Source organism: Lingula anatina, chromosome 9 (genome assembly GCF_051362555.1).
Source record: "Lingula anatina isolate TDL-2025a chromosome 9, LinAna3.0, whole genome shotgun sequence".
Classification (NCBI taxonomy): Eukaryota; Metazoa; Brachiopoda; class Lingulata; order Lingulida; family Lingulidae; genus Lingula; species Lingula anatina.
In genome coordinates this window covers 19,856,683-19,871,701 of record NC_141775.1, presented here as the reverse complement: position 1 = coordinate 19,871,701, position 15,019 = coordinate 19,856,683, and the positions used below count along the sequence as shown (strand labels likewise).

General features: G+C 36.6%; 2 protein-coding genes across 2 annotated transcripts in view; both read right to left on the bottom strand.

Moving 5' to 3' along the window:
• The window catches only part of LOC147760110 (uncharacterized), an 88,738-nt gene that overhangs the window by 52,862 nt on the left and 20,857 nt on the right, over window positions 1-15,019 (bottom strand). The window lies entirely within an intron of this gene.
• On the bottom strand, window positions 3,021-5,387 carry LOC106154116 (putative nuclease HARBI1). The gene is made up of 2 exons (XM_086994791.1): window positions 5,133-5,387; window positions 3,021-4,830 (listed from the first exon to the last, which is right to left on the bottom strand). The coding sequence occupies exons 1-2, from the start codon at window positions 5,315-5,317 to the stop codon at window positions 4,599-4,601; spliced, it is 417 nt and encodes a 138-aa protein (XP_086850917.1). The 5' UTR covers window positions 5,318-5,387; the 3' UTR covers window positions 3,021-4,598.

Genomic DNA, 15,019 nt, shown 5'->3' with positions numbered 1-15,019 from the left:
TAATGCAGAATCCACCTCCATGAATACTAGGAATGATAGTAATGCAGAATCCACCTCCATGAATACTAGGAATGATAGTAATGCAGAATCCACCTCCATCTATACTAGGAATGATAGTAATGCAGAATCCACCCCCATCTATACTAGGAATGATAGTAATGCAGAATCCACCTCCATGAATACTAGGAATGATAGTAATGCAGAATCCACCTCCATGAATACTAGGAATGATAGTAATGCAGAATCCACCTCCATCTATACTAGGAAAGATAGTAATGCAGAATCCACCTCCATGAATACTAGGAATGATAGTAATGCAGAATCCACCTCCATGAATACTAGGAATGATAGTAATGCAGAATCCACCTCCATGAATACTAGGAATGATAGTAATGCAGAATCCACCTCCATGAATACTAGGAATGATAGTAATGCAGAATCCACCTCCATGAATACTAGGAATGATAGTAATGCAGAATCCACCTCCATCTATACTAGGAATGATAGTAATGCAGAATCCACCTCCATGAATACTAGGAATGATAGTAATGCAGAATCCACCTCCATCTATACTAGGAATGATAGTAATGCAGAATCCACCTCCATGAATACTAGGAATGATAGTAATGCAGAATCCACCTCCATCTATACTAGGAATGATAGTAATGCAGAATCCACCTCCATCTATACTAGGAATGATAGTAATGCAGAATCCACCTCCATGAATACTAGGAATGATAGTAATGCAGAATCCACCTCCATCTATACTAGGAATGATAATAATGCAGAATCCACCTCCATGAATACTAGGAATGATAGTAATGCAGAATCCACCTCCATGAATACTAGGAATGATAGTAATGCAGAATCCACCTCCATGAATACTAGGAATGATAGTAATGCAGAATCCACCTCCATGAATACTAGGAATGATAGTAATGCAGAATCCACCTCCATGAATACTAGGAATGATAGTAATGCAGAATCCACCTCCATGAATACTAGGAATGATAGTAATGCAGAATCCACCTCCATCTATACTAGGAATGATAGTAATGCAGAATCCACCTCCATCTATACTAGGAATGATAGTAATGCAGAATCCACCTCCATCTATACTAGGAATGATAGTAATGGAGAATCCACCTCCATCTATACTAGGAATGATAGTAATGCAGAATCCACCTCCATCTATACTAGGAATGATAGTAATGCAGAATCCACCTCCATCTATACTAGGAATGATAGTAATGCAGAATCCACCTCCATGAATACTAGGAATGATAGTAATGCAGAATCCACCTCCATGAATACTAGGAATGATAGTAATGCAGAATTCACCTCCATCTATACTAGGAATGATAGTAATGCAGAATCCACCTCCATCTATACTAGGCATGAAGACGTGCAAGCTACAGATTCTAGTCATGAAACGGGCTTAAGAACAGGTGCTTATTGCATATATATTCTAATGCATCTGTTTAAAGTTGTAAGTAAAACAATATAAATTATCATATTGAGAGAAACATTGAAATTAAAATTAAAAGAATGCAATCTCCTAGATCCCCATACAGGGAAACACAGCCTATTACATTGAGTTGGGTTGGTACAACTCTGTGTGAGATCCTTATACCTTTACTGTGTGACTTGCCTTCTTCAACACCTAGGAGGTAATTAATCTGACACATGCAAGTTCAGTACCCTGTAGCCGCTGGAGGAGGCATGTCATTCAGTTATGCAGATTACACTTTACAAGAGTCACTGTAGAGTGGGACCCATCCTTATACAGATATATTATTTGTTAACATCAGGGAAAGGTAATCATCATATGTTCATATATAGTGTTGCTATTTTCTTTGTTAGCTATGAACATTCCTGCCATGTACCATTTAAAAGAAGAGGTATTTATTATATTTAATTTTAGATTTTATTAAAATATATGTATTTATTTTATGTTTTCCAATCAATGTTAACTGCTTCTGATTACTTGCATATTTTAATGTATAATTACATCACCCATTTTAACACATGAATTTAGGACATTACATAATCACTTGATCAAAATGCATTTTGATTATTGTTATTTATATCAGCTAATTTTAACATGTAAATGCTGATTTCAGCAACCGGTTCATCCAGTAGAAAGAAGAAGGTGCATACATCATCACAAGGTATATAAACATTAATATTTACATTTGTGTTTGAATAAGTAATGCTCTTAAATCATTTGTTCGGGGAGTATATACCTATGTATATAGTGTTTGCTTACAGCCAGACTTCATCAGGGAAATGAGGGCTGTGATAGGCATTACCATCTGTGGGCAGCCAGGTGTGCTTTTCAGTCTATAATTGGTTGAAACATATGAGTTAATTATTTCTATACCTATTAACAAATGAAACTTTATTGGTAATTTCAAACATATAGCTTATGAAAGCGTTCAACATTGTCAGATGGTCGGCTTTTCATTTTTGTTGCTGCAACTCAACAGGAATATGTTCATTTATGAAAAATTATCACATTGACTTAAAAGTACAGTATCTGTAAAATTTAGAATATTGAAAAGATTGAGTTCTTATTATATCATTTTTATATTTAATTGTTAATTACATACATCTTCAAATTTCAGATGTAAGTGAAAGGCTTTACAACGTAGAGAAGGATCGCTTAGCATTAGAGGAGAAGTTGAAAGTAGAAAAAGAGCGTTTACAGTTAGAAAGGGAGGTTTTAGAAATTGACAAAAGTAACAAAGTGTTATTTGAAAAAATAACAGAATACTGTGAAATGAAGTTGGATGTACTGAAGTGCGAGTCTCTTGTAGATACTTACCAGTGAGTGCATCTTATTGGGATCATGATATTTTATGTTTTTGCCAAGACACATACTAGCTGTATGTTACTGTACATCACTGTACTAGCCATTAGTTGCATCTGTTGTTGCAGTCATCATCCCTGTACTGTGAACTTTCACATATACTTATATTATTTAATTTTGTAGTGAATATGCTGTTGATTATTATGTTATATTGCATCAAAATTGGCAAAATCCCTATTGTGGACCCTGCCACCACAAATATAATGAAAAATAAAACTTTGTTACTTATTTTTTTACGTACAAGAATGATTATAAGGATATACATGCCAACTTGACTGTATTATTTTTTCCTTTAATTTATGCAATTTCTTTTTGATAATTTTTAAGTATTTTTCATTCAGTAATTTTCAATATGTGAATCAGTTTGATCATTCAGTGCTGTATTTTAAACTAAGTTTATGACCTCGGCAAAGAACTGGAATTTGTTACAAATCTTTTAGAAGGGATAGTTTTCATTTGCTTTTGTCCTTGAAAAGGACTTTATTTTTATATTGTACTTATTAACTTTAATTTAGACAAGAATATACATTTAGGAAATTGTTTATAATATTATTTTTATATTTTATATTTTCATAATATTATTGTTTCATAAAATAGAAAATTTATGTAAAACATAACTTGACCGTCTGTTTTGTTTCTTACATAAACTTTAAAGTGATTTTATTTTGCCCTTTTTGCATTGAAAGTGTACTTCAAAAGTAATTGACTTAAAGTATCAGTCTTTTTGATTCCTGGAATTTGTTATTAAATTTCTTGCATGAACACTAGCTGTTATATTAAATCAAACCTGTACACCTTTGTCATTTTGTACACTTATTTTAAATTTCAGTTCTTAGTATTATATGCAAAATATAATAAATTATGACATTTTAAAGAGAACATCAATTTTCATTATTTTGTTTAATGAAACAATAATCCGTATTCATCCCACAATGATTCATAAATGATCCAACTGAGAGTTAGAGAAAAATACCAGGAGAATATGGAAGTGTGTGTGTGAGGCTCAGAGATCCTATGCTAGAGTTCCAACCTCATCTATTTCATAAGAGATCCTGCATGACTTCAGAGAATGTGCTCAAACTGACTCAAGGGATCAATGAAGAACCTTAAAGAAGACTGACCACGAGGTCTTAAACACTGTCACAAGTGCTTGCTACACCAATTATTGCTGCTTTACATGTAGTCTCTACTGGGTCAGATCAAAGTGGTGGCAGAGAGACAACCTTGATCTGGCATCATTGTCGGTATCCATGCTGTGTCCATGCACTGCATATCAAGTTCCCAAGTAAAGAGGGAGATGTTAGGAGAGTTAAACATATATTCGGCTTCCAGAAGGTCATCAGTGCCATCAGTGCTATTCTAGCTCCAATAAAAGTTCCATCCTGATTCCTTTGATGTGAATATGTTTGTTTGTGGAAAGTTTTCAGTGTACAAATGTAGTTCCAAGGTGGGCTGGCTAACAACCCACGACAGCTTCATTTTCAATATCTGTACCATACAAGAGATGTACAAGGTAGGAAATGCCAAGTGGCTTCCCACTCAGTGGCAGTATTTCCACTGTCTCCAATCATGATGTCATTAATCCTGGGGCCGATCATTGAGAGGAAGAGGCATTTTCTGAGAGTCAAAATACAGAAGTGTTGTTGAAAAGGCTCTTGGTGTACCATAAGGCAGATTCATGTGGCTGCTGAGTTGAAGATCCTGACATCGAGGCAGGTGTACATGACTAATGTGTAAAGAAGTTCCTGATTATTTCTTCCCTGGTCCTGAGACCAGAGGAAAGTACGGGACCAACGAACACATTGTCATGAACACTTGCATGAATGTCAGGATCTTCATCCTCATGGTGCGGGTCGTTGTTTTTCTGACAAAAATTGTGCAGGATACAACAGACTATGATGATTCTCCCACACATCTCTGGGGTGTACCAGAGATGGCCACCATTCTTGTGCATACACCTAAAATAAAGAAGATATTATTGTATCAGAACATTGGATTATATTTCTTACAGGAAACAATAAATCACAAATTTATAAGACTTTTTTTTTTGACTAGATAACGTTATTATGATTTATAATCAAGACTTTTGAAACACAATTATTTGCCAGGTTTTATAATTATGTGTGGGTGTGGGTGAAAAGGGGAGTCACCCTATTGAATGTAGGTTGGGAACTGATTGATGAAAGTAAATACACAAACTTAGTTAATGGGTGTTATCACAATAGGGATTAGATTTATATACCATAAAGGGTAAACATACCTGAATCTGCCTTTAGTTACACCAAGTGCCTGTTCAACAACACTCCTGGTTTTCCTTTGGCTCTCAGAATAGGCCTCTTCTTCTGCAGTGATCGGGTGCAGGATTGGTGTCATCATGAGAGGAGACAGAGCATACACACTGTCTCCGAGTAGATAACTCCTTGGCAGCATTCCTGCTTCGTACATCTCATGTATAGCACATTGGTTGAAAATGAAGCTGTCATGAGTTGAACCTGGCCATTTTGCAACTACATTTGTAAACCTGAAATAATAAAAATAATGAAAATAAAAATAACAATTATATATATATATTAAAAATGAAAACGTTTTTCCTGTACGAGTAATATTATATATAATAAAAGAAAAAGAAGAACAGCAACTTTCTTGCCCCGACCGGTTTCTTTCTTTCTTCAGGGGGTTTTGTTTATTTGTTACTAGGTGATGTCATAAAGGCTTAAGTGTGACGTCTTTAACAATGAGTGTTTATTGTTACTTTTACCAATGCTTTTATCTATTCAATGTAGGTTTATACTTATTAATGAATAGATTTTCTTTTATTTCCCTTTCTGTTTGGGTTGTTTCCCTGGTGAATTTATAAAATGGGAATACCGTAAAATCCTTGTATTTGTTCATAGAGCATTCCCTAATGTGCCCACTCACAGACGTGCACTGATATTTAGGTTGTGTTATTTGTTGTCTGTGAACGGTCATTCTATGTCGGAGAGTGTCTCCAGTTTGTCCTAAATAGTTCTTTCATAGAGCATTCCCTAATGTGCCCACTCACAGACGTGCACTGATATTTAGGTTGTGTTATTTGTTGTCTGTGAACGGTTATTCTATGTCAGAGAGTGTCTCCAGTTTGTCCTATATAGTTCTCACCGCATCCACTGCAAGTTAATACATAGATTAAATTTGAGCTAGTGCAGGTGAATGGGTGTTTGATTCTGAATGTAAGTCCATTTTTAAATGTTATATGGCTTAATTAGTGGACAGGTGCCACACCTGGGTACCTCACATTTCTGTACTCGTATTGTTGAGGTTTCCACATATGTCCTGGAATTGTTTTCAATTTTTGCTTTTGTTAAAATTTGCTTTAGTGATGGACTTTGTCTCTTACTCTTTATAATCTGCATTTCGGTTAGTATCTCATTCATTTTGTCATCTTGTTTTACCAAAGGTAAGTTTCCAGTTATGACCTTGTGTATTTCCGGATTTTTTGGATTATATGTTGATATGTACGGTATGGCTTCCTTTTTAATTTTAATTTTGTCTTTGGTGGTCCTCAGGTCATTCTTCGGTATCTGTTTTGCCTTTTTAATCCCAGTTTGTATCAGTTGTCTTGGGTATTGTCTCCTTAATAGGAATCCTTCCAGCTCTTTGAGCCTTTGTTTTAATGTGGTTTCCTTTGAGACAATTGTGCATAGTCTTCGAGCTAGATTGTATGGTATGTTGTGCTTAATGTGAAGTCGGTTGTCGCAAACGTCTTTATTGAATTTACCGGAAAATGCAATCGGCAATCCTCGGCTTATTCCGCAACCTCCATACTGTCATTGTCAACTGCGGAGACATCCGAGTAGTTCCGAGTGCGGAAAATGAGCTTTCTGCGCATGCGTATTATCACCACGTGGAAATATGGCAGCTTTGCCGTCAAATTCATCTCTAGCATTCATTTCAAAATACACGACAATTAAAGTCATAAAGAGAACGGGGCCATCGTTTTGGATTGGTTTGCCATTGATATTGTCATGGAGATATCACCCTTTTACAATTATACGAAAGGCTGGCCGCGGCCAGCGATCATCTCCCGGAAAATTTCAGTGACATTCTGTCCAAAGCAGCACATACCAGGTTTTTTTGTAGCGAAAAAAGGGTCGACAAGAGCGTCGTGGTATTTGGTGGACTGAAGGTCGGACAGGCCACCCGATAGTTGGCTGCTACGTGTGAGTCGAAGTAGACAAAATGGCATCGACCGAAATTACCTTTTTTAGATTTGGTAGTAGGAAGCAAAGGCCTATCTTTGCTTCATTTTTTTAAACAATTCTGTGAAGTGTTTACAATGCTTTAATTTTCTGAGAGTACAAATAAAGACACGCTATTATATTTTATTATATTTGTTTTATTGATTGCTATACCAACAGAATGCATGAAATAACCTTAAATAGATTTGGTAATATGCAGCATATATATTCATGACTTTTTACCTTTCTACGAAGGTATATTCATGACTTTTTACCTTTCTACGAAGTAGGCCATATTCACAATGCTTTAATATTTTGAGAGCATGGATAAAGACATGTTGTTAGTTTGATACGTGTTTCTGTGGTAAATTAGTGTTTCCAGCTGTGTACTGAACACATAACTTTTCTTAAGCAGGTTTTTTTTTTTTTTTTTTTTTTTTTGACTGTTTTTTTTTTTTCGCCCGCTCGCACCGATTTTGGGGTTCCCAGAGGATGTCATCCATAAAAATAAAAAAGTGTGGCCTTATATTTCTATTATAACATACCCACTTATCAAAAAGGTTTTCACGTCTCCAATTGCATGTGCTTTCGTTTACAAATGATCGCATCAGACCTGTTAACCGTCTCTAATATTTTTATTGCAGACACTGTAATCAACATGGGCTAAGGTACATAAAACAAAATACCAGTGTGAAAATCCATATCTTATACCACATTGCAGATTTAGATTATTCATGCCCATCTTATCTGATATTCTATATTGATTTCCAGAGAGGTAAAAATATTCATTTAGTGATAAGACCCCGCCAACTATCACCAAATTTATGTACATTATCAACAAGAGCATATATTTTATCCTCATCAGACTGCGTTATTTAGAAGCTAATGTCTAAGTGCTGCATGTGTCTCCTGTAGACGGCGAGACATATATTCAGAAATAATTACAAGTCTGTTTAATGAAATGTTACCCCATAATTCCTTAAGAGCTGGACAGAATGTCCCTAATATCAGACATTTGACCTCTGCACTGCATAATCCTTTGTAATATTTACACCAAAGGCGAATGAAATGTTCACAGAGAACTGCCTAATATCTCCATTTTAAAATAGAATCTAGTAAAAAATGCAAGTACACACACTGAACAATAGCAGTGTCTCCCCTACTGCACCAATACTATGGGGGAGATAAATGACTGTGGAATATTATGCTCCTGGTATCATTTTATTAACATCAAATTTCACAAAAAAATCACAAAATGAGAACCAAGTATACATTCTACCAAAATATGCACTTTCAGGTCCAGTACCTTATGGCATAGCCAAGTGACCTAATAATAGGTGCCAGCCTACGAGGCAAGGTTTCATATAATTGTCTGATGAGTTCAGGGATTATGCTGGCCCAAGCGTGAAACACTGAATATAACTATTTTCTATATAATATAACTATTATTCTCTACTGGTTAGACAGACATTTGTCAAAAGTTTTGACATACCGTACTAGGATTAAGAATGTGTACATTTACCCCGTGGACCATTTGAAGATTACACTGCGATTAATGCGGTGGAAAATACAATAGAGAGAGTGTATAATGATAGGGTCGCTAAACGATTGTTGACGGCATATACCGTATAGCTAAAAAAAAACACGACTATTGGTACGCGTATGATCGGTAACTGATTTAATTCTCGTAAAATTACCATCCGCCCCCTTCCTTATGAATAGGTTTTACTTTATTAATACAATGCAACCGTCGTGTAGCCGTATGTTAGAAGACAATGTTTGAATACGCACAGCAGTAGGAGGCCGCTACCCCTTCCCAGCAAGGAGTCAACTAAGCCGCAGGTTAGAAGACAATGCGTGATTACTCACAGCAGTAGGAGGCCGCTACCGCTCCCCAGCAAGGAGTCAACACAGCAGCGCGTAACCCGGGCTTAATTAGGGGTTATTAGCTGTCCACTTATGATCGGTATTGTTCGTCTTGATTGCAGCACACTTCCTACTCACTATTGGTTCTACCGCCTCTTCTTTAAATGCTCTCTCAAAACTTTCCTCAGTCAGCCGAGAATGGAAACACGTTTATCTGCCGATAAACTACGTCGTTGATGTATTATTCGGCATCATTCTACAGTGGGTCATAAGGCTCTATCTATGATTTTTTTTCGTCTCGCATTTTACCAGATTAAGCTGACGCTCGAAAACTAAATTTAATGAATAATTTTCTCACGTGCACCGTATCCAGCTAATTTTACGACAATAACTACCACGGCACCTCCGCCATTTGCAATTGTAGACGAACCACGTGTTTCCAACTGATAGGCCAATACAACTATACCAGACCCATTGTACGAGAAAAGACCGTTTATATTTAATGAATTAAAAAACATTTGAGGATTGCGATTTTCTATTGATATACTATCGATGGTATCCCTATATTAAATCATAGTGTAGCATGACTCGTATCACAAGATGGCCTTAGAAATGAAGTAGGCCTAAGACAGGCCTACACTCTGATAGTTTTTAGTCTATTATTAACCCTAATGTCGTTGCTTGTCATTCATTCTAGAACTCTCTGAGCCATCGCAAAGTTATTTGCCGGGACATTTAAAGGCTACTTCTTAACGGATTTTTTTTTTTATTTGCACTGAGTCCAAAATGTTCGAGGACGTCTCTGTTGTTATCGCCGTTTCTCGGACGCAGTCCCAGACAAAGGATCGGAAAGTTTCTAAATAAAAGAACTTATAAATGCTGCCACTAGCCATCCTTATTGTTCCTAAGTAAAGAGAGGCGATAATGATCTGTTCTTTCTTCTAGCTTAGTCTGTCGACTAAAATGAACAAGGTTAGGCCTACAATGCAACCACCTATTATCACGACCATTAATGAGGTTCTTTGCTACACTCCCTTTCTTCATGATCGCGAAACCAGTGGGGTGCTGTGTTTTAAATATATAAAAAAGGGTCTCGCGAGGTGAAGCTATAATAATGAACTAAAAAAATCCAATGAATAGGCCTATCTAATAAACCATGAAGCACGTAGTCTAGTCCTCTTCTTTGACCGACATCACATTTTTACATTCTTTGTTTTAATAAGAGGACGAACGTGGTCTAATATGTCTTTTGGTGGTGATTTTGCTCGAAGTAGCGGAGTCAAGTAAATCGGTGATTTACCGTTGGTAAGAGTAGCAATCATCGCTCCTGCGTCCTCATAGATTACTTTCTAATCACCCGTAATTAACGCAGTCAGGAATAAGCGCTCAAATAGGGGTTTTTGTATCAGGGAAAATTTTAGTATTAATCTTATGTTATTATGTATCTGTATTATGTAATCATGTAACTCATTTTCCCAAGGCAACCACCAATTATGACGACCATTAATGAAGTTCTCTGCTACACTCTCTCCTCATGATCACTTGCTCGATCGTGAAACCCTGGAGGTGTTGTATATATATTTGGGGTAGTTTACTATAGCATGCTACACTCTCCTCATGATCAGCTGTTCGATCGTGAAATCTGGAGTGAAACGCATGGTTTATCTAACAATGGTTTAAATAAATAAAAATGGTGTCACGGAGGTGAAGCTGCTTAACTCATAAGAATAATGAACGAAAAAATACGATGAACATTTAATAAACCACGAAGCACGTATGTTTTGACCGTTATCGCCTTTTTTTACATAAGATGTCTCAACAAGAAGGCAGATGTAGTCCAATTTGTCTTTTGTTGGTGATTCTGCTTCAGGTGGCTGAGATTAGTTGATCGGTGATGCACCGTTGGTAAGAGTAGCAATCATCACTCCTGCGTTCTAACGGATTACTTTCCAACCCCCCATAATTAACGCAGCCAGGAATAGGCGCTGAAATAGGGGGTATTAAATCAGGAATTAATTTTTGTAATTATGTATCCGTAAAATAAGAATCGTAACATTATCACGTATTTTTCCCGATGGAAAATATCATAATTTATGCACACTGATCGAATTATAAAGAAAATCTCCAGATGTAAACAAAGGTCAGTCAAGTATCACTCATCCCAGGCTGCAGGGCAGATATAGAGAATTGAATGAAGCGCCAGTGATCTGGCAACCCTACAAATTTGTCATAATGATTCATGGGCATACAATAGAAGCATGAAATTAACACCTTTTACAGTGTGAATGACGACACCTTATGAGGCTTTTGTTTCTTCCCCTGGGTTGTTATTACAAAGTAAGTATGTTGACGTAAGTGTGTTGACTTTTGCGTGTTCAAAGGAACAATGGAAATGTCATTTCAAAACAAAGAGCCACATTTCCCTACTTAGGTGGCCAAAATATTGTCAATGAAACGCAAAAAAGACAAAATCACCAGCTGTTACTGACTGAGTCTAACTCAAATGCAAAAAGGTACGCACAGCGACAAAGCGCTATTGTAAACAATGACCCGACGATGAGATCAATAAGATGTATAAAATGACTATTTGTACTATAAAACTGTACCCCTGCCCCTACTTGTATATTATTACACACACAAGGCCACCCTATACCAGAGTTACAGATTGATTTTTCATTACACAGTCTCTTGCACTGAAGAAAAATACTCATAATTAATTTGCGGCCCTAGTAGAGGGTCTTCTCTCGCTTTCTCTCAAATCAAAATAAACTAGCAAACATGAAAATTGGCAAGATGTATTAGAATGTAAAGTGTTGCGAACCCTTTAAACAAGGTGAATGGTAATATGCACGTTTAGACAAATTTTAATTTTAATTTCAATTAAATTTAATTTTAATTAAAATTGATATTACCAAAATTAGTAAATGTCGTTTGCGTCATGTATCAATATTTTTGCGCATAATAGTACCTACGTTATAAACATTCAGCAAAGATATTTGGAAGGCCGCTCTTTTGTTGTTTATATCAAAGGAAAACTATTTGATACCCATCGTATCAATCATTATACCATGATAAGAGATTAGCATACTAATTTATGTCCCCAGTAATAATAACTTTAACAATAACAACAAACCTCCCTACTGTGCTTTCCGTTGCAAATACAATTAGCCACGACTGTTTTATATATTAATAGATATTTTTTAATAATGACAATTTCAAAATCTTCAAAAGTACCAACAGGGACACGAACTCCCGTCGGATAGGTTGCAGAGGACTCAACGACGTTAACCGTTGTTCCACCAATTCTATTGTTCACGCATGCAGATATCGACAGCTCTGTATTGCCGCGCATGCCGAAGCTTTGCGGAAATTGCCGAAGGCTAGGAAAATTCTTCAAAATATACTTTTATTACATTTAATCAAACCCAGACTATCTCCCACTGCCCTGAGGTATGGCTAAAGGCTTTCAGTTGTCATCAGACTTTGTAATTTGGGAGAAAAAAGTGAAACAGTAACTTCTGGTGATTAATAATAGGTAATAGTGCTGCAAGGTGTTGTTTTTTATCCCTGATGTACGAGTAGCTTTTTCTACAGTTTCTATAATTCTCTTAACGTATGAAAATATGCAGGTTTTCTGATATAATAAGACTTTGATAAAATCAAAACCAATAATACTTTTAAAGTCGAGAGTCGGGATAAATATCGGCAAGGTGGAGATATGTCCCGCCGGCGCTTCCGCAACAGCAAGACTGAAGGACGCAAGTTACAGGGCAAAACATGTTTAGTCAAGTTAAAGACTTAATTACCGGTTTAACTTCGGCGGCAGTGCCTACTGCTGTGAGCAACATGCGCTGTCCATCGTAATCCCCCTATCATTAACTCTGTCGGGGACGTGCGCATTAGCGCGTCTGATGTAGACAGCGTGTGCTATTAAAGTGACCGGGGACTTATTAGCTATAGTGTAGTAACTTGCCTAATCCCCTGGTCGCCTGGGTAGCCACGCCCCCTTAGAGTACTTATGTAAACAAACAGTCTCCCGTAGCGAACTATCCTTTTGTTCAACAGCTTCGCGCGTGCAGCTGATTATGTATGTAGTGACACTATAGCTATCTGCATAGAAATTTGTGCTAGCTGTTATTTGATTCATTCTGCTGTGTCGGATGTTGTGTATCAGCCCACTGGTTCGTTGACTTATTTTTTTCTGAAGATTGGTGATGCAGATTTTGAGTGCTTAATTATTTACCCTCCTTCTAACAAGAGAAAGGGGAGGGGAGATAAAAAGAGAGAGTGTCAAATGAAACGGGTAATGAGTAATACATTACATTAAATAAAGAAATGTTAGACTGTTTTGCATCAAGGTATGCCATTATAATCCGACATGGCCCATAGCATGATCCATAACATGACTCATTGTTGTATGACTTATATTTGTGCCAACTTATATTTTACTCTCGTTCATTTCGTGAAACTATTTCCTTGAATAAAGTTTTGCCTGTATAAATTAACTTTGTGACATGAAGTAATTAATAAAACGCGCCTGTTGAAAAGGGGGCTTTTCGTAACTAATAAAGGTTCACTGTTCAGAAAAATATCGTCGCCGTTCGTCGCCGCTACCTTCAGGAAAGCGTACCCTCCGCGTGATCACCGGTATTTTTGATTATCTGACAAATTATGGCAATTTACGTTTTAGCTAGTTATTCTGAATTTACTAATATTTTGGACTAAATTCGATGTCAGATTCATAGCAATGACGGAAAGCCGCCAGAGTAACTGTTTAATTTTCAAAACATTATATTTCGTTTTTTTCCTGAATTTTTTTATTATTTGTCGAAAATGTTTTCATATTCAACTTCTCAAACCTGTACGTACGCTATTCTGGACAATTTTATTTTATCCAACTACACATATAAAATATCACTAGCTGCCCCCCCCCCCCCCCCCCCCCCCCATAAACAAACACACGCCTCTTTGCTAACAATTTGCCGTTTTTGCGTCACTTGTTGTTGCACACACTGACGATCTAAGGCACGTATGATACCATTCATTGTATGATAATCTAAGCTAGTTTCCACATTTATCAGACAAAATTATTCAGACCTTTCAACACTACTGGTCTCCTCGAGAATCTCCCCATTTAGGGACATATCTCTTCATTCCCCGATTCAGCATAAACGGCCCCTGATTAATCAAACTAGAATGCGTGGCGATATTTAAAATGTGTCGCTAGATCTTGTAAACACTCAGCGAAATGCACCTAGTGACTATATTCAATTGCTTTCTCGATTTCATTAATTGACTATAGTAATTGCTGTAAACAAGGAAAAGGAAATGCTGAAGACAAAACAACGTCGGATCTTTGTGTGACTTTCTCTCTAAGCACTTTTTATGTTGCTGTCAAAGAAAAGGAGTCTAGATAGCGATTATGTAAACCACTGCTGCTGCTTTTGTAGGTAGACTTCCTCGTTTATCATTTAAATGCTCCCCTCCCCCAGCAGACCCAACTTGATGAATGTACGTCTTGGTAGCTATAGTACAGATCTTGGTTCAAGTAATGAAATGTTTAAGCACAAAACGATCATTTGAGGCTATTTTTTCATTCAAGACAAAATTAAGTATCTATGGTGTGTGACAATATGGACTTTACAAAGCTTAATTTGTCCTTAAATATATATTCCAGTAGCATAGGCGAGCGACGTAATTGTAACCTCAACCAGAGGTATCCCCGATAAAAGCGGAGTACAAAAATTAACATTTTAAATATCGATTACAACATGCTGTACAATGACAATGAGTCCTAAAAGGTTTAATGGACTTCTTTGCCTTAAAAGCAATTCATTTCAAAATTAAAAGAAACAGTTTTTTCGGGGAGCGTGGGTAGACAGTTTACTTCAGGTGATTCGTTAAAGTCGAGGAGTGTTTCGCTATCAAATGTGTAAATCATATATGTCATAAAACACTATAAGAAAGTTTTTTGTTACGATCTGCAACATTTGTTCATTTATATAGCAGGGCGAAGTTAACGCCAGAGGTAAATAGAACCTAATTTTGTAATCCTCCTCGTCCA

Bases quoted from the DNA above. Each gene is read 5' to 3' on its own strand.
- LOC106154116 (XM_086994791.1), bottom strand. From the start codon at position 5,317: ATGTACGAAGCAGGAATGCTGCCAAGGAGTTATCTACTCGGAGACAGT. The intron at 4,831-5,132 runs GTATGTTTACCC...TCTTTATTTTAG, and splicing joins GTAACTAAAGGCAGATTCAG to GTGTATGCACAAGAATGGTG.